Source organism: Nylanderia fulva, unplaced genomic scaffold, assembly GCF_048542155.1.
Source record: "Nylanderia fulva isolate GAGA-0341 unplaced genomic scaffold, ASM4854215v1 Scaffold7, whole genome shotgun sequence".
Lineage (NCBI taxonomy): Eukaryota > Metazoa > Arthropoda > Insecta > Hymenoptera > Formicidae > Nylanderia > Nylanderia fulva.
In genome coordinates this window covers 2,133,683-2,153,770 of record NW_028190807.1, presented here as the reverse complement: position 1 = coordinate 2,153,770, position 20,088 = coordinate 2,133,683, and the positions used below count along the sequence as shown (strand labels likewise).

Genomic DNA, 20,088 nt, shown 5'->3' with positions numbered 1-20,088 from the left:
TTCTTTTTAATGACACCCGAGATTGTTATACCGAAGATCTGCTTGTGTAAATATGTCTAAAATTGAAAATATTTTATTTACAGAAATGTATAATACTTATATAAATATGATTGTGTGCTATAATAACATGTATTCCAAAAAGTGATTAATTAATTCTTTGTTAATAATTGTAGAAAAAATTTGCGCCGTATATTCCTACAAAATTATTTCAACTACTTATAATTAGGTTGACCGCGTATTTAAGACCGATGCAGTAAATATCTGCTGTAAAATTCGTGGTATATTTTTAAGGTCCATGCATACAAATGCGTGACCAGAAGGCATCTTTTGCATTAATCTAAAAATAGCATAAATATCTGAATTAGACTATCGATCGTATTAAGAATATTCAAGGATAAATAATGAAACGGTGAGAAGATTGTATTAGCGTAAAATCACCTGTTTGCTTGATCGCCCAACGATCCGATGAAAATCGCGTAAGAATTCACGTCCGGATTAGACATCAATACTTTCGCGAATCGTTCGGGACGAATCCCGTAACGTTCGAGATTCGCATCCGAGAGAACAACTACAATAGATTCGTCGGAATCTTCTTTCGCCAAATTCGCAATCGCATGTTGCGTCGCTTCCAAGGTATTATCCCCCGACATGCAAAATTGTGAGTGAGCGTGCATCGTCTGAGAAAAAAATTTAATTACAGCTTAAATTAATTAAAGTGCGCACGTAATTTTTTTAGGAAGAAAAACGACATAAATAAATCTTGCCTTGATCACTTCCAGCCTTTGCTTATTGTCCGTGGGCGGTTGCGTGCGATCGACAAAGGTGATACGATAATCGTCGCCGGAGTGACCGACTATGTCGTATTGAAATTTTCCCTCGTAACCGCTGAAAGCCTCCATCGCCATGACGCAGGCCTCTAATTCACGATCCAGTCGACCGTCGTAGCCATTGAATCTGTACATACTGCCGGACACATCCGCGACAAGTTTCAATCGCTTCGGTTTCAATTGAGGAGCGCCAATCTCCGGCTCTTTCTCGGCCCTACGCCGATAAATTGTTCTCTCGCCCGTTAATCCCTCGATTAATTTCGTATCGTCCAGCTCGCCCGACGTCTGATGCCTGCACCATTGTCGCTCGTTGCTCTTGGCCTGCAGCGTACCTATAAATAGAAAGCACGTAACGTTCGAGAACAATGATGTCCTTAAAAGGATTCGGACTTGCGACTCTCACCTAATACGACTCTCAAGGCCTGCACCTGATGGCGAACAGCGTCGCTAAACTGACTGTACAGCTTATGGTCGTATTCGCTCATTTTTATATCCTTCAGTCGCTGCTTAAACGCGCGAAGGCCCATCTCGCGAGCAGCCTTCTTTATATGTTCCGGTACCGCGTTCTTCTCTTCGTCACTCAGCTGATGAACCGTGTGTCCGGCATCCAACCGATACGGTCCTCCTTTCCCGCCTAAACCCGCCGTATCCCGACCTATAGAAAAATATATGAAGATATATATACAGTTGATACAGACATTTAATACAGATGTATGATTTTTCTATAAACTTTTTCTCGTGTATTATTTTTAAATATTTATATGCGCACCTCCGGTTCCCCCGGCCCAAGTATTGCCACCCACATGTGGTTCATTATTTTGATCGACCCTGCCTTGCTTTGGCCCAACGACATCCTGCCCCGAATATCTCTCTTTGGTAATTTGCACTTTCTCCTCGTCTGCGCCTACCATTTTGCGCCAAGCACCCAACGACTTTTCTATATTCGTGATTGATGTCTCCCATAAGCGTACGCAGCCACCGGCATCTATTGTGACGAGACCTTCGTTCGACGTAAGTGACGCATAAAGCGGAAGATCCTTCGTATATAGCCATTGTGTCAATGGCGAGACATTAACCGGTCTAGTAAAAGATTTAATGATTTTCTTAGTCGCGTCCGATCGGAAACAGATATATGAAAATAGCACAAAGGGAGGAGATATATTCTGTATTATATTTTTACATTATTTTTTTGCAACGTAAAACATGAAATGTGAAAGTTGGAAGATAAAAGCTTCGTGAAAACTTGCATTTGTTTGTTAGCACAATTAAATTTACTTACTCCGGAATAGGTATATATCGTAGTTTGTGATTTACTGTATCGACTATCTCTAAATAGGAAGAGATTCCTGTATGTTTTCTATCCTTCGGATAGACCTCATCGGGTACCTGACTGGGCGAGATCGTTCTTATCACTTGTCCGTTCTGCGTAATGATAGGCGTTATAAAGCTGCGCGTTCTTCTCTTTCTCGGCCAGAAATGCAGGTCGTTGGAGCTGTCCAAATCCGGAAAACCCGTCACGATGCCGGCGTACGTATTATCGGTCACTAACAGTCTGTTTGGAGAGTCTATCTTCTGTTGAAGAGCTTTGCTCAGTTCCGTTTTGTGCAGACCGTTTCTACCGCAATTTAAAACGCTACCAGTCTTGATCTCGGTGCTGTTGGATTCATCCAATTCGCGCAAAACGTTAGGACACGGTTCCGTGTCCGTGGATTTCATGAGAAGATATTTATTCTTCGACGTATCTTGAATTAACCATTTTCTATCAGACGCGAGTAGGATCGATTCGATGTTACACGGTAAATTCATCGAGTAAGCGCACATGTTCTGTAAATTGATAGCTTCGATTTTGTTGTGATTTTCCGTATACAAGACAATCAGATTATGCGACGACAATAAATCCGTTTTCATCTTCCACTGAGGGATCCTACTTTTGAAAGCGTTTGATATTCTATCGCTGGCAACATCCAAAAAGGATGAAGTTTGTAATTCTCGTACGGAACCCTCGTTTACGTTTACCATGAGTATGGAATTACTCTAAAAATAATCACACAAAAGTTGATAAAAATCCTACGACAAATATTTGTACATGTTAACGTATTACTTACGGTTTCTTCGTGCACTAAAACATCCCCAAGATTATCAACCGCGACATTATAAAACGGCATATTGCCTCGAGCGGGACTTATCAAGCCTTGTAATGACGTCTCGCGAATTTGTTCTGATTCCGGTGTCATGCTAAATATATTCAAAGGATTCGTCGTGAGAACGTGTATTTTGTCGTCCGTACCATCCCCTTTATTTCCGTTCGCAACCGCTAAAGCGGTCACCGTACTGTTCTCGCTAATGGGTATTGTCCAGTAACTTTGTAGTTCCGTGAACCAAGCTGATCTAGCTTCAACTCGGTCCAGAGTTCGATCGTTTTGCTCCGGGAATGTCGGTGACTTTAATTTAACGTATCTTTCCTGAACAGGTATATTTTCAAATGTGTTCGAAAAGTTCCAACTACCATGGATTTTCATCTCAGGTAAAGATATTCTACAATGGAAAAGAAGGAACAACAAAATTGTGTAAAAAAAAAAAAATACATATGTTTCAATATCTTTTATATTTTTTCTCATAATTCTCCTCATATTTTTCTCGCATTCTCGTTTATTGTATGTATAAATTTGTACAATTGTATATTCGTTCTGTACCATAAAATAAAAAATAAATTACAAAATTTAATCAATTAATATTTTCCTAAAATTCTTGTTTACTTAATTAATACGTATTCTTTGAGAACCTAAAATCAATATGTAGAGATTATCTTACTCTTTAGCTAAGGCAATATTGGTTGAACTCGTTCCAACGGGAATCCCATGCTTATGAAGCACAGTTACCAAAGTTTCAAATACTTCCTGGCTGTATCGATCAAAGTCAAAGACGTTGCGTACTACAGTAGCTAACGATTCATTGGGGAATTTCTATAACATTATTGCGTAAGCAATTACATCGATGTATATATTATTATATTAAAAAAAAAATATATATATATATATATATATTTAAAAAATATATAAAAATTTTTTAAATATATATATGTATATTTTTTAATGAAAAATCTTACTTTGTTAACTCACCTCTAAATGTTTAACTATATTAACCACTTCTCGAATTGAATAAGGATACGAGACTAGGCCTTGATCGGCCATACTTCTCAGTTCACCAAAAGCCTTCACTAGTTTATGTATTGTCTGCTTGTCTATATGTGGACCATATTGTCTCAGGAGCTGAATCTCGCTTTGTATACTCGGATTATCGACAGAATGCGTGCTGAATAGATCACCCAGAGCGCCGAAGAAGTCATTGCCCAAGAACGGGAAACCCGGTCTATTCGCCAGCACTATCATTCTAAAGTCCGGATGCATAGATATACTATTTGTACGGCCGGCATTGTCACTGGTACGTGGAACGATTCGCCTACCATCCGACAGAATCATCTCGCCCGATTCGACCAAGGTCTGAAAATGAGACAGGATCACGTCTCGGAACTCATTGACCGACAAAAGTGTGTATTGACGTAACTTAACATACTACGTGTCGTCGAGTACGTACTTTCAATATACACGTCACGTGCGTGGGCGCTTTGTCTGCCTCATCGATGACGAGAACGTGGCCTAGTTTAACCGCTTGCACGAGCGGGGAGTCTTCGTAAACAACTTTACCGTCTCGGACCATCGGTTGCAGGGTCAAAGTTTGCACGGTCGTGTCTCGATGCAGCTGTATATATTCGCGCGGTCGATTCAACAGCTGCAACAATCGGTCCACGATCTTATTCTTGCCCACACCTTGATTGCCGACCAGTAGAAGATTCTGACCCAGACTAAAGTCCTGAAGCAACCGTTCCAAGAGCGCGACGTGCTCCGGCACGTCGTAAAACAGGATGTCCGGTACTTTGCTCAGCATCGCGGTGCGATATCGGTCCATGGCAGTGTCCCCGATCTTCACGGTATCCTCCGTAACCGAGTACGCGACCTCCAAATCCGCGGTAGATTTCGGCGGAACGATTCTAAGTCGACGACAACAGTCTTCGAGAGCCTGTTTCGCGATCGCCGGCAGAAAACGCGCCAGACAAGCGCGTTGCACCGCGTCGTAGGTGTCGTCGCATCGAAATCTGTGCATTCGCTCGGCGATTCGCAAGAGCTGCCGAGTGCTCAGCGAACCGGCGAGGGACTGCAGAGTCGGATCGTCGGACGAGCGCAGGACATGCGCCAATTCTACGATACTCAACAAAGCTCGACTGGGCTCTCCGAACTGCAAAATAAAATGCTCGATGAGAATTTGGCTCAAAGACGAAATTTTTGCGGGGCGATATATTCTTTCCTCGATCACCTTCGAACGAATAATATGAATCTCCTCGTGCTTGTCGAGCGGTCTCATCTCATGGAAGAGGAACAAGCTGAGCAGCTCGGAATTCAGCCACTGTCCGGACGAACTGTTGACGATCGGCGGCTCGGCCAAAGCTATCAGCCTGAAAGCGGGGTGAATTCGTAGAACGCCCCGATCGCGCATCTCCTCATCGGATCTGTTGAACTCTCTCTTTATCTCGTCGTACCGATCGGCTCGTACGAGTCGCTTACCATCGTGCAGCTGCAACTCCCGATCGTGGACTAATCTACGAGCAAATTTCATCTTATTGCCTCGCCAGTTACGCCAACGGAGAATGCCGAGAATGCTGATTACCTGTGCAGTATAGCCAAAGTGCTGGAATGAATCCTATTAATACCATCCAGGACGGCTAATTTGCCATTGAGAGCCGCATCGACCAGCGGTGAATCTCTCCAGACCGTATCGCCGTTAAGCGACGTGGTCCGTTGTTGTATTAAATCTCTGGACGTCATATCCTGAGAAAATATTTCGATCGATTTCATTACGAGCGAGTCGTCGCGATAACTGTCGAGCGAAATTCTCCCAAATCGAACGAAAATCGTTTTTCACCAGAGAATGTATATATATTGTGCAATCGCAAACTAAGGTCACAACGTAAACTTCGTGTTCGAGTAAAAGAACGCTCGACTTGCCTGATAGAGTACTATTGGCTCCACTTGATACCCTAATAAATCAGCGAGTCGTCGAACGGTAGTGGATTTGCCGCAACCCTTTGGTCCGATCAAGCAGGAATCGGACGCCAAGTGGGATTCCAGCATGCTCGCCAACAAATTGTTCTGATAGTTAGTCTCTATATACAGATCATTACTTACGCTACTAGACGTGCTCGTGCCGCAAAGAACCTATTCGTAAAATAAATTCAGATACTTCAGCACTAGAAATCGCGAATACAAGCGGATAATTATTTATGACTTACATGGAAACTTGATTGCTCATTATCGCGTTTTATGTTGATCTCCAAAAGATCATCAGCTGTCCTCGTAACAGCAATTTGACTACTAACAGTACGCTCCTTTTTGGAATCGTTCAAAATCCCAAATGTACTAAGGATATCCTCGACTGCACTCTGACCTTCTTTACTCAAAAAAAGTTTATACGGATAAAATCTATAGAAGATGTCGTACATCGACAAGTCAGAGCTTTTATCCTACGCAAACACGCAAAATTAACAAGACCAACAAAACATACTATATATCATATACGAGTATATATCGATCTAACAGCTAAAAATTTACCAGAATTAAAGCGGCCGATGATAAACTGTCCAAAGGAAAATCTGGCAAGCCTATGGTGATCGCTTCTTGAGTAATTAATGCGTGAGCGCACGATAACAATTGCGATAATTTCCTAGCGTCGACGTTTGGCGCTAAATTTCTCAAGATCTCGAATTGTTCCTTAAAAATCAAATCTTAATATATTATCTGCCTTTTGCCTTTTATATTAGATCGGTTATGTAGAACAAAAATATTATTTTACATATTATTTATGTAAATTATACATATACAGGGTGTATCTAAAACTATGTCAGAGATTTTAAGGGTGTATTCTAGAAATTAAAATAAGAAAAAAGTTCCTATAAACATGGATCCAAAAATGCTTTCCCTCTGAGTTATAACCCCTTTAAAAATAAGTGAAAAATCGAAAAATGTATGTAGCTTTCGGGAAAAAAGACTTTCAACGATCGATCTGTAAAAAGACCCGAGAATTACAATACATTTTTCGATTTTTTCCCAACTTTAGGGAGTCGAGTTATAACTTGGAAGGAAAGCATTTTTTGAACCAGTCAAAAAGAACGACTGAGTTTCCGGCGATCGAGTTTACAGTCATTAAATAAGCGTCCAATTTATGCTTAATAATATTACGTTCGGGAAAACTGACGTTTAACAGCGTTCCGCGTATATACTCGGAACGAAAGGTTCGAACTCGCGAGGTTCGCGGAGAAGTTTACGAGTTGCGTTGCGGAACCTGTAATATATTTAACATTACTTAACGCGGGTTTCTCTATTCGCGTAGCGTGCGTTGAACCACTCGAATTCGGTAAAGCCCCCGCGAGCGGAGAATTATATCTTGCCATTACTTCCGCCTTCTCCGACTAGTAAAGCCCGCATAACCGGGACGCGGAAAAGCGGCACGTGAGGAATGTACGACTCGATATATACATATACCACTCGGTACACGAAACAGTCCTCCTTCCAAGGAGGAGTGATTAACGCCGCGAGAGAGAGCTTTCCAACATCGCGAGTTCGTATGAATAACTACCGCTCGGCACGAAAGCCGAGAGAGATACCCGCCCATCCACTCGGAATTTCCATCGAAAACTTTCAATCGGACCGGATTATAATCTAAGCCTTCGATCGGCTGTGTAATTGCGGCGTTGGCGGAAATGTGGTTTTCGTGACTCGTCCCGGCCCCGGGATTCGCGTCGCGAAAATAGAAGAAACGGAGAATCAATTTCGCGCCGCAGCTTTACGTAATTCTCTCGACACGTTCGATTATTATCCCCAATCGAACTTCCGTCCTATTTCGTCCTATATTCACAGGATATTAAATCGTATTTTTCGTTGCACCGATTTTGAATCGGATAATTCGAATAAATAAGATCAACGACCGAGTCGCGACGTTATCTCGCAATTACATACGAAATTTGTTACACAAAACGCGAACTCGCCGGAAAAAATCCTCTGTCTTCTTTCAGAGATGTGTCACCAGACTATCAAAATATTAACTAGCTATTCCGCAAACACGCGATTCCTCATTTCCGGCAATTTCCGGTAGGTAGTTCAATGCACTCTTGCGTTGGAAATCAAATATGACACTTGCATTGCATCGGACAGCAAACTTTCACCGTTTTAACAGTGACATTTCTATCTTTGTAGTTTTACCTTTTAGAAAAATGTTAAAATATAAAAACTTTGATATATCATATACATTTAAACGAAATAAAATAAATTTTATATGATGCATTATAAGCATTGCTCAGGCATTAATATACTTTTATACCATTTTAGCCATATTAATAACAGAGCGAATGAAATCACGGCAAACTTAAATTATGGTATACAATATTTTCCTCAGGAACATCCATCAACTATATAAAGTCAAGCTTCCATTTTAATAGAAGCCGACTTTCGCGATGATTGATTATTAAACAATGATATTGTATATGTAGAAAATAGATGTCTCTACACATCTTCATTTATATATTTGCCTTTTATTACTCTGCAAATATAGGCGCCGAGTATATTAGCTGCCTTATTCGGTTTCTATGAACGTGACCTCGACGCTCTATTATTTTCATTTTCCATTATAGTGACTGGCAGCAGTTTCGCAAAAGTGGCACATGAGCCGAAAGTCGAAGTCACGAGCACATAATATTGTATATAATCCATATAAAACGTAAAAATAACTCTGACCTAATTATTATATCCGTATAATATTACATAAATGTAATATATTATCACGTGTAATTTATCCTATTATACATATATTTTTCATAAATTCTTCGAGACATATGTATCTCTTATAGTTGGTTCTGCGCGTGACAGCAATTTCGACAAACTCAAACGATATGTACGCTTCGTGACAGATAATATTCGTTCCACGAGAACCGATTTAAATACTCCATGCTGTGTAATTATTTTAAAGTTTTAAGTGATCTTTTCCTAAGTTTTATTATTAACCAAGTTCAATTCGGTTTCGTCGACCGGCGATAAAACAAGACGATGTCTCTGTCGACTTCAATTCTCTCGGTGCGCAATAACGAGCTTGCAACACGGATTAATGCTCGATGAAAATGCTATCTATCGTAGAGAATGTCAAGGTGCACTTATATCAAACCAGAATGATGTCTTATAAATTTTGCGCTAGTTATATTAAATAATGGAAGCTACAAGCATAATTATCTAAGAGCTTTTTATAATAAAAATTTTCATTTGATAGATAAAGGATAATTTTTAATATGTTGAACCAAATATTTATACACGTTAAAAAATTAATAATTCAATGAAAATAATATTTAAATATAAAAATGAAATAGATATATAAAATATTTGGCAGATATATCAATTTTATAAATTCTCAATAATTACCTTATTACTTCTGCTTTCATCAAAAGTGTGTATTATGCCAGGATTATTAAAATTTTATGCATTAATAAAAGTAGTGTAATGCACACAAAGTCTTCGGCGAGAGTCACATCAAGTGCACTACTTCTTTTGTCACTTTGGAAAATGAACTGTTTATTAAATATCCTTTAGATCGCAGATATAAAGGTTCTTCTGTCTTCTCTCCGAAATAAAAGCTCGCAACACGACGTTGAGAAAATGACGATACACAAAGAATATCGATTATAGCTGAAACGATAAAATACGAAAATAGAAGAATACACGCATTTGCTGTTTAATGTCAGTCTATCATTCAATCATCGTAGACTAGAGATTCCAACGAGGACGCGCGTTTCTCAACAGAATTAAAACTCGGCATGACAATGTGCAGTTGTAGACGACCAGGAGGAGACCATGAAGCCGATACATTATCCCGAGATTCCTCTTCGTTCTTTAAATCGTCCTCCTCTACATCCGAGATTCGATCCTTTGACTGGATCCTCTCTTGACTCTCCTCCTGAATTTTCTCTTCTGTCACGTCCCTTATCTTAGATAAGCGCTTTCGCGCGAGTTTCGCCTCGGTTGTCTTCGTAACACATTCCAATTTGCAATTCTTCAGCCTGTAATTCTGCACGACTATACGTTCTCTTCCTGTGAAGATCGAATTCTCGCGCGTCTGCGAGAAATGTCTCCTCCTCCGAACGGCGCTCCATCGCCGAACTTCTTCCATTTTCTTCGGACTCTCTTTAGATTCCATCAGCTCGTAATCCTGAGCCCTCCCGGAGAGATCCAACCATTGTAGCACTCGTTCGGACAGCGGATTCCAGTGTGCGTCCGATGATCTATCGGTCTGTTTGCAATCCGTCATAGTGGAGAACGTGTCCCGTTGCAAGTACATCGACTGCTCGACGTCGCTGCTATGATTAAAAGCGGTCTCGTTCATCGAGCAAAACGTCACTTCCTCTTTCTCCGACGTTTGACGATCCTCGTCCGACTTGTCAACGATGTCATTCACGTAAATCTCCAGGAGACTTCCGGTTCCTTCGCTGCACATTCTCGCGCAAGGCGGAGCCGACTGTCTACGCACGATTCTCGATGGCATCTTGTTATCCGAAAAATTCTTCTCCACCACGACATGCAGATTCATGAAGCAGCTGTTCAAGCGATCTAAATTTGTTTGCTCGATTTGCTCGTGTTTCGCGGAAAAGCTCTTCTCCGCGAATGTCCGCGGATGTCGATGCAGCCGCGGATTAATGACAGGATCGTCAGGTGACAGAACAGCGTGCCTCATACCATCCACCCAAACCGTTCGCACGAATAAAGGCCTCTCCGATGACGCCCATATAGCAGGCATAACGTGATTCGATGCGCGAAAAAATATTAATTACTCCGTAATAATCTCCAAGAAATTTAGCGACTTTTCCGTCCGATCAATTATTTGAGAAAATTCAATACTTAATATTTTATTTAATTCTATATGTAACAAATATTTCAAATATTTTATTAAATATTATAATGCTTTCAACACGTTGTATTTAATTGTATCTTTCTCAGAATATAAATTCGTAATAATAAAAAGAGAAAAAGTATAGCATGTGTTCGGTACAGTCGATATTTTCTCTCAATATTCTTCAATAATAATGAGCGAACATATGTACGTATTTGACATTTGTCACGTCACCTGGTCTCTCACAAAACTTAAAAAAATTTCGAAAAGAATAAAAATATAATTATGCTGACGACGTTGCTGCTCGGTCAAACTCAGAGCGCTTAGAAGAACCGGATGGCTTCGCGTTTCTTTCTAATCTAAGACGTAAATTCGTTCGAATCCCCGATGTATCGACTCGTAGGAGGACAGGGTAAGGTTTCGACTGTTTCTGAGACACGCGATCCGAGCCGCGCGATGCCTGTGACCAAGGCGCAGCCACAAGCCCGCGTTTATATGCGAACGAGAGGAGCACACCGGAAGGAAGGGATGGATGCGGATCGCAAGGGGAGGGATTAAGCGCGACCTCCGCACCCCATGTCTAATGGTACGCTACTCTGGCCCCATAAATCAGGCAAAAGTTTCTCGGAAGTTGTGCCGCGCCGTCCCCTTCTTCGGGGCCACGCCAGCGGAACGTACGACATTCCCTTAAAATCACCACCGAGCCATCAAACCACCGTCGTTTCCTCATGTATTTATCTCACTCACAATTACATCTCTGATAGTCTGAATATGACTAGGAGGAACAGCGAGTAGATTGGACTCGTGTCTTTAATCACTACCGTCGAGTAAACGATTTTAATGCGACAGTAATCGTACGATACGTATACAGTCGCAAATTGCTGTGACGAAGTTTGATGGAACCTCGTTGTTACATATAATTAGAAGCTTGTTTAATGACTTTTCTAAATATTGAACCAACTCTGTATATATGATATTTTAGGATAATATCGGTATATGACATTTCCGTGTGTGCATTTAATATTTTATTTTAATACTTCACGTAGAATGACACACGGAATCTAACTCAGTTAATTGCGCTCTTTGGCTGATTTATTAATCCTTTAAAAGTCACGTACTTAGAACATATATACTTACCTCGAACGTCGGCGGTGGAATGTGACGGGCCTGAAATCTAGATCTAAGGGGAGGATCTAAGGGATGACCAGGATATCGTGGTGATGGTAGACCGAGTGCTATTACTATGAAATCTTCGCTGACTCGTACTAGTTGCCACGCGTCTAACTCTGGTTGAGAGTGTATCTGCAAATAAATTTTTCATAAATATAGTAATTATAATTAGATGACTTAAAGAGGAAGAATTCAATCTAAGAGCAATATATTCTTTTATATATATCATATATAAATACATGATATATAAATACCTTTAGTAATTTGTCGTATCGGGACGCCGGGATAAGAAATCTACCATCTTCTAAATGCATTTCGCGATTCTCTAGTAAATTATTTAGCACAGGCAACACGTTTCGCTCCGCCTTCTCCACACCCTCGATTATGAGAACTCGTCCATTGGTCGCGGCTCTCACCGCACTCTGATCATGATAGTACGCAGTACCACTTTTGATCTCTCTTCTTTGCTTTAAATCTGCTTCCGTGGTATCGCGGGTAAGCGCGATGAATTCCAATTCCCGATCGGTTAACTCTAGGAAAGCTAACGCGAGTTCTCGTCTACGAGTACCAGGTCCACCCATCAGAAACATATCTTGACGTAGAACGTCTTTCTGCAGCATCCATTTTAAATGCCTCAGTGTTTCTTGAGACTGCGTACGTAACACTGTTCAAAAATAAAGTAACATGTATCATATACTGCTTTATGGCTTATTAATTTTAATTCTCTCTTGTACTATATTATTGTATAGTATAGTGTATATTATTTTATAATATACAAAATGCAACACTTACAATACTTTCTTGGAACATACTCTGGATTGTTTGCTGGTCTCACCTCTTTTGATACATCACCGATGGTAATGACTACATTTTCTGAAACAGAAATGAATAAGTATAATTACTCATTGTCAGTATTACGAGAAATACAAATGAACGTCAATTAATCAGTAAAATTAGAAACTCACCTGATTTACATCGTAGAAAGACCAAAAAGTTAGGTGAAAATCTATTGGATCGCTCCAAAATTCGACCCACCGTTGACAGACGGTGGAAATTCCGAGGAAATAACATTTCTCACAAAACGACACCGTAATTCACGTAAAAAACATACTCTGCTTAAGTAGGGACCTGTAAACATTCAATACACAGATAATATAACAAGCGCGATCAACAAATTTAACAAAGTATTTCAAAATAATGACCAGTTGAATGATCATCAATTAAATTTTTATTAAATTATATTTTTAACGCGCTGTAAATAACAAAGGGAAATTTATACCTCGAATATATTGCTAAATTACGCGAAAATCACTTGTGTTTGGTTAGTGCAACATAACCAAAATCTGTCGACACGTGGAGTGTGACACGTGATCACATGTCACGTCAAATCATATGAGAGGAATATACATGTGTGGTTACGTCATTTTTCATTGATATATATGTGAATGACATGCATACGTAGGAATTTTGACAATTTATTAAAATAACACAAGATTGCGAATGACAGTGCAATTTAGCAACACATGTGTAACAATATATACTCATTATTGATAAAAAAATCTTCCATTATTATATAATAATATAATATTCATATTATATAATTGAAATGAAATTATTATGGTTTTACAAATCAATAAAATATTTAAAAAATACCTGAATTAAAAAATATATTCAATTTACTGAAAATAAGCAGAATAAGCTATATTTGAGGATCGGCGGCGATCACTATCGTGGAAATTTCAAAATAATTCAACGCACAGTTAGTTTTTCAGAATAATGACAATAAAACGTGTATCTGACAATGAGTCTAAGTGGAGTTCCCCTCTTTTATTTTATGACGCAATTAATTCTACATATATATCGATATCATATATATTTTTTGCTTACTATGAAATACATAAGAGATCAAAGTCCAATCGCCGAGTCGATTACGACTAAGATCTCTTAGAAAATGAGACGAGAATTACATTAATATATTTCTTTATTCCACTAGTTTTTATTATATATGAGATGTTTTTATCACATATAATATTGACCAGTATTACAATCACTTAAAGCTCGCTGTAATGCAGTGTCTAGCTTTAACATTTCTATTTATTTACCTCTAGCAAATCACTAAAAATTATAAAATGCTGTTAAAAGCAGTAAGGCATGACAATAAAATAAAATAAAATATCGTTGATACATATTATACTCCTTTTACCAAGATATACCGATATTAAAAATCTACATTAAAGAATTAATTCCTTAATCAATATTAATGAATATATAAAATAATTAAATATTCGGTAGAGTTGGCAATATAGTAAGTGTACATAAATTTGCATTTTTAGTGCAAAATATTAAATGTATAAAATATCATTCTTATTCAGTTTGTGTTCTTTAAACAATAATCAGAACTGCTATATGTAAAATATTGCATGAAAATTATCCTAAGTAGCGCACAATGATAAATCATTTTTTACTATCATATGCAGCTGCTACTTATAATATAGTTAACAATTATTTATGCTAACTGTTGAGAGAGTAATGCGACATACATTATACGTAGTACAAAAAGTAGTTAAGCTAGAGTTTAGTGCCTACACAGTATATCACATATTTTTTTTATATAAGATACATAGATTTAAGGCCTATTTACATACTTCCAAATTGAGGATCCGATTGAAGCGCATTTTCGACTATTTCGCGATACGTACAATTGTTAAATGATAATTTTACATCCGTCTTAATTTGACAGGATGGAATCTATCGCGAAGAGCTATATATCAACCCTGATAACGATTGATATCAACTTTTTTCATCATCTATGTTCTTAAGAAAGTACGGAATATATCCTATCTTAGAGATATAACAACTACAATTTTGTATTAAGATAAACGTTTCTGCTTTAAACACAGAGACAAAGCAATAAAAAGCTTTAACTCAAAACTTTGTGGAGAGAGAGGGATCACAAGTATTTCATGAATATTATTCAAAAAAACTTATTACTCTAACAGTCTTTGTCAATACTGTAAATTAGAATGCAATATTTATATGAAAAGCACATTCGTATACATTCAATAAATATCCATAGATAGATATACAATCAGCACAATATATACCTCTTATAAATATCCACTACCAACAAAAAAATAATCATTCAAGAAATATAAAACACCATATTAGATACAGTAATTTCTATTTGCTGTCAAAAAATGCGTAAATTGCAGATTGTACGCAACAACAGACTCTTTATATATATTTCCTCTTCTTACTTTAGAAATATCTCTAAAAAAAACGCAGAAATCACGTTAAAATTCATCTGATCACCAATCTACATTACGTTTACAGTAGCATTAAATAGATATTAATAACTTACTTCTGGATAATCGTCTCTTCTAACATTCGCAGGATAATAATCAACAATTAATGGACGTGGCCTTTGGCCAATACCAGCAGGCTGTTGAAGTCCACACGCCTGCTCCTCATTCGTAATCACTGTCACCAAAGTATTAATAACTTTTTCGTCTAACGCCGACATAGCTTTGCTCGGGGCTTTCATACGCCTAAGAAACAAAGCATTCCACTTCTGTCGCAAATATAAGAATAATTGAGCCGTTTCGGGATCAAGTTTAAACACCACCCAATCATCGAGTTTAAAAATAGTCCCTTCATGAGATTCATCAACCTCTGAATCCGATTCGCTTTCCGGGACAGCTGTGTGTGTCAATATTTCAAATATATATCATGTAATAATAATATATATATAAAAGAGATATGCGTCGCTTACCTTCAGTTTCACAGATTATATTCATTGGTAATCTAGCTGGTCCACTAAATAATGCCACAGTTAATGGATTAACGAGTGTGACGACTTTCACGTGACAGAAACGCCCTGTACGGCTCATCTCCTCATAAAGCAGCCAATCGCATGGTAAAGTTTGTACATTAGCTGCATGTGTTTGCGCGGATGTCATCCTCGGAGATTTGGGATAATCTCTCAGAGTTGACGAAGGATGAAAGAATACTTTAACTTCTTTTCTGCAACAAAATATGAGCACATTTAGCAACATTACAGACTATATTAATAATAAGCTTCTTAAAATTCCTGATTCCTCGCCAACCATATTGGAATATTTTATTTCGAAATACCCGAAATAGTGTCTAAGAATTTTTAGCGTGTACTTTCTCGTCTCTGGTATCATAATCTAACATGACCACGAGGAGCCTTAAACAAAATACGTACTGCGTTCGTAACTGCATATGCTCTCGATCAGCTCGAATTAAATTGGGATACAGGCCCGCAGTCAGAGCCGCTTTCACGACAGCCCAATTCTCGGAATTGGAATTTAAATCCCGAATATCTCCGGGGCTCCTAGCCCTAACGAATCCAGACGCACGCAATTGGCCAAGTAGTTGTGTACGCATTCCGACCACCATCTCCATCACAGGAGCGGAGATGAAATTCTTCTCGCAAAAGGCACGTTCCTTGCCGGCCGCTCTAGCGTTCTGCCAACCCTGGAAGGCTCGCAGTACTACCATATGATCCGAGTAAGTTCCAGTGGCAAATTTTTTTCGTGCTGCCGTCAAGGCTCTCTTTTGCGATGGTTGTGACGGTAATATAAAAGGATCTCTGCAATCAATGATTTTGTAGCATAATAATCAACAGTTATATAAATTCATATAAATTATTTAAATGTATACTCACTTGTATGCCAAGCTGCACACAATTGTCAGAATGGGATCTAAACATTTTAGAACGACGGCGTACAGCAACATCTTCCCGAGCCTCGGTTCAATCGGCAAATCTAACAAATGACTCCCTAATTCTGTGAGATCCTCCCATGGATCTAATGCATCAATTGTCTTTAATAATTGAACTGCATTTCTGGTTACTATATTAGACGGTGGCTCCAAAGCTTTGTCCAAGAATTCAGCTATAGGTGTGTTTCCAGGCGTTAAATGTTTTGTGAATAAACACAGTTCTTGCAACGGTAATCGCAGAATCTCGGATGTTTGATAAGGCTGCATGTTATTATATCGGACTGAAGAAAATAGACGATAGCAAAAGCCTCTTCTGCATCTGCCTGCTCTACCTTTCCGCTGCTTTGCACAAGCTTGAGATATCCAGTTGGAGCTCAGCGTACACACGTTTGATATAGCATCAAAAGACTTTTCCTTAACTTTTCCCGAATCAATGACGTACACGACATCGTCGATTGTGATGCTAGTTTCTGATATATTTGTAGAAAGGATAATCTTTCGTGTACCTTGAGGGCTGGGTTTAAATACTTTCTTTTGATCACAAGTTTGCATATTCGAATGAAGTACATATAAATTGTACCGTAAACCTTGATTCATCCTTTTCTCTTCCGCATTTATTCTTTCTCTCATTGTTACTATATCGTCGTACCCCGGTAAAAATATTAAAATAGAGCCAGGAGGCATTTTTGAATGAATGTAAAAGATCAATTCTAGCAGTAAGCTATAATCTATATTGTCGTCGTTAAATGTATGATGATATATGTCGAGCAATAGTTTAGCTTCTTCAGAAAGCGAAGTCGTCTCTCCATGTACCAATTCATTATTCGGTATCGCGCAATCATAAGTTTTCATGTAAGCTTCGATTAATTCAGCACATTCAGTATGATTCCTGCTCTTTGCCCAGTCTAACGCGGTATAATCGTTAACGGCTCTTAAATTAAGATTCGCCCCTAGATTTAAAAGTTGCTCAGTTGTGTTTATACAACCTCTAGCAGCGGCAGCCATCAGCGGTGTTATAGAAGTCTCAGAATGTTGATAATCCACAGAAACATTTTCTGAAAGTATAAAATGTAAGAGTTGCGCAAAATTATCTTCTCTGCCATTTACCCAAGCATCAAAAACACTCTTGTCCATTTCTTCTATCAACCAAGGTTCTAGCTTAACTTTTTCCGGTATAGGATCGCTCTGTTGAGCTAAAATCGGAGCGGGCAGCAGATTTTTTTCGCTCTTGGTGTTTCTAGTAGGAACCTGCGGTTTATATTGTTTCCACGATTCTAAAGTTTTCTGTTTATCTTTACATTTTAAAAATTCTTTTTTCTTCATGAGCATTTCTTTTGTCATGTAACCGGTCATTTGCAAGATATCCTCCAGAAAATATACATCCACATCGTAAGCACGTCCTGGCACATTGATGACAGTACATTTATTAAAATACTTTGCAAAGATACTGGTATCCATTGTAGCACTCATAAGTATCAGTTTCAAGGAACGATATTTAACCAATGCGTCCTTTAAAGCTATCAGAAGAAAGTCGCAGAATCTGTCCCGTTCGTGAACTTCATCGACGATGATATGCGTGAGCGTAGTTAGAGCAGAATCGCCGCCCATTAAAGTTCTAAGTAGTACTCCATTTGTACAATATGTTAAGAGAGTCTTTGGAGCTACTCTACTTTCCAGTCTTATTTGATATCCGAATGTCTGGCCGATTTTCTCATCCCTCTCGAATGCCACTCTTTCAGCCACAGAGACAGCCGACAAACGTCTGGGTTGTGTACAAATAATTCTACAAGCCTGATGCTTTTGCTGACAGTGTTCCAAAATGTACTGTGGCACCTGTGTAGTTTTACCACACCCTGTTTCACCCGCGATTATAACCACTTGATGATTGTTCAATGCATTTATAACTTCTTCCCTCGCATTAAACATTGGTAAAGACTTGCGGAAATGCAACACATCAAAATTAGTTTTTAACTGAGGTACTTGTGGTATGCTATTATTCAGCCTTCCCATTGTTTTAGTGTTTGTATTTACTGTAACAAAAAATTATTCAAAATTAGAAGCTTAGTTTTTATATAAATTAATGATTATGTTAACATATGCTATATAATTTTCAATTATGAATAATTATATATAACTATACTTGTCATTTCTATTAATTTTTTACATACCATCATTATTGAGAGGACGCTCCCTCTCTATCGGAGGAAGTAAGTCTTGGCATTCTTTGTGATTTAATGGAAAGGTCTGCATCAAATTATATATACTCTGCTTCGATGGTTTCCGTAATTTTATCACAGCATCAGCTTGAACTATCGTTGATCCTTCTCTCTTGTACACCGTCAAGAATCGATTCATACCTTTCCTGCAAAATAAAAGACACAATTAAAATAACTCTATTAAAGAGGAGAGTAAAGAAACACAATTGCTACATTCAATAAATGTAATCATATACCCTCGGCTTTTTGATTTTAGACCAAGTTCTCTGGCTAGTTCATGGATGTAAGCTCTCTCTTCTGCTGTATACGAAGATGGAAACTCTAGTTCTTTTTGATCTGGAGTCTCCAATAACTTTTTTACAGTTAAATTCACCGCTATTCTGGTATCCTCCCCTATAGGGCGATGTCTTTGCTGCTTTCTACGTGGCATAGTGAAATCTGCTCAAATCACCTGTTATCAAAAAATCAATGTTGATTCTAGGTTAAGTAGTGTATTCTCTGCAACAAATCCGAATAAAACAACTGGTTACGCACAGAATACACCAATATAAAATTGTTCTTATAATTAATATATCGAAATATTCAATCGATTGTATTGATATCTATATAATTCTATAACTGATACACAAAACGGATAGCAATTAAGGGACAAAAAATTCTACTTTGAAGATGAAGAAAGACGATCCCATTGAATGCAATCGTCAACAGTTTCTTCAAAGAAAAAAAACAAAAAAGAACGCGAACAATCTGCTTCCATTCTTATTTGGAGCATCGCAAGGTCATGAATTTCACTCCGATATAATTCGCTAATCTCAACAGTGTTGCGGAATGTACATACGTAAAATTATGCCGGGAGACACACTGACTGGATGCTAGATGCACGACGCACTCGTTCACCTTGCACGAGAGTGCATTTATCTTTAGGAAAAAATTCGAACGAATAAAACGGTAGCGGGAAAAACAGGATCGGAAATAAATGTTGACTGCCAACGAAGCGCGATATTTATATATGTCTAACAATGATCGCCAGCTCCACCTGCGTTTCAAAGCGATATAAATTCGCACTCGCTTTGAAATGCTCTATGGATAAGATCGGCGTTATATAATATTCTAAATTATAATATACAATACAAATATACATAAATAAATAA

General features: G+C 38.4%; 3 protein-coding genes across 6 annotated transcripts; all 3 read right to left on the bottom strand.

Annotated features, from left to right (window-relative positions):
- Positions 1-57: 57 nt before the first annotated feature.
- c12.2 (von Willebrand factor A domain-containing protein c12.2) lies at positions 58-14,685 on the bottom strand. 3 transcript variants are annotated; one of them, XM_029307227.2, is made up of 20 exons: positions 14,621-14,685; positions 12,941-13,103; positions 12,768-12,848; positions 12,230-12,639; positions 11,943-12,107; positions 6,491-6,649; positions 6,172-6,402; positions 5,888-6,097; positions 5,550-5,710; positions 5,199-5,481; positions 4,422-5,120; positions 3,947-4,327; positions 3,639-3,790; positions 2,933-3,362; positions 2,107-2,861; positions 1,597-1,907; positions 1,231-1,482; positions 765-1,159; positions 439-677; positions 58-337 (listed from the first exon to the last, which is right to left on the bottom strand). In XM_029307227.2, exons 2-20 carry the CDS (start codon positions 13,044-13,046, stop codon positions 223-225), a joined length of 5,535 nt encoding a protein of 1,844 aa, XP_029163060.2. In that variant the 5' UTR covers positions 13,047-13,103; positions 14,621-14,685; the 3' UTR covers positions 58-222. The 3 variants fall into 3 exon arrangements, with proteins under 3 accessions (XP_029163060.2, XP_029163058.2, XP_029163059.2); XM_029307225.2 differs by lacking the exon at positions 14,621-14,685 and adding an exon at positions 13,629-13,861; XM_029307226.2 differs by lacking the exon at positions 14,621-14,685 and adding an exon at positions 13,255-13,515.
- On the bottom strand, positions 9,313-11,936 carry LOC146720396 (uncharacterized). The gene has a single exon (XM_085488428.1). The coding sequence runs from the start codon at positions 10,710-10,712 to the stop codon at positions 9,672-9,674; it is 1,041 nt and encodes a 346-aa protein (XP_085344554.1). The 5' UTR covers positions 10,713-11,936; the 3' UTR covers positions 9,313-9,671.
- LOC114934574 (3'-5' RNA helicase YTHDC2) lies at positions 13,939-19,959 on the bottom strand. 2 transcript variants are annotated; one of them, XM_029307230.2, is made up of 8 exons: positions 19,776-19,959; positions 19,174-19,435; positions 18,890-19,083; positions 16,666-18,751; positions 16,204-16,590; positions 15,748-15,998; positions 15,337-15,674; positions 13,939-15,245 (listed from the first exon to the last, which is right to left on the bottom strand). In XM_029307230.2, the coding sequence occupies exons 2-8, from the start codon at positions 19,365-19,367 to the stop codon at positions 15,234-15,236; spliced, it is 3,462 nt and encodes a 1,153-aa protein (XP_029163063.2). In that variant the 5' UTR covers positions 19,368-19,435; positions 19,776-19,959; the 3' UTR covers positions 13,939-15,233. The 2 variants fall into 2 exon arrangements, with proteins under 2 accessions (XP_029163063.2, XP_085344552.1); XM_085488426.1 differs by having other exon boundaries at positions 19,174-19,388.
- Between the last annotated feature and the right edge of the window lie 129 nt (positions 19,960-20,088).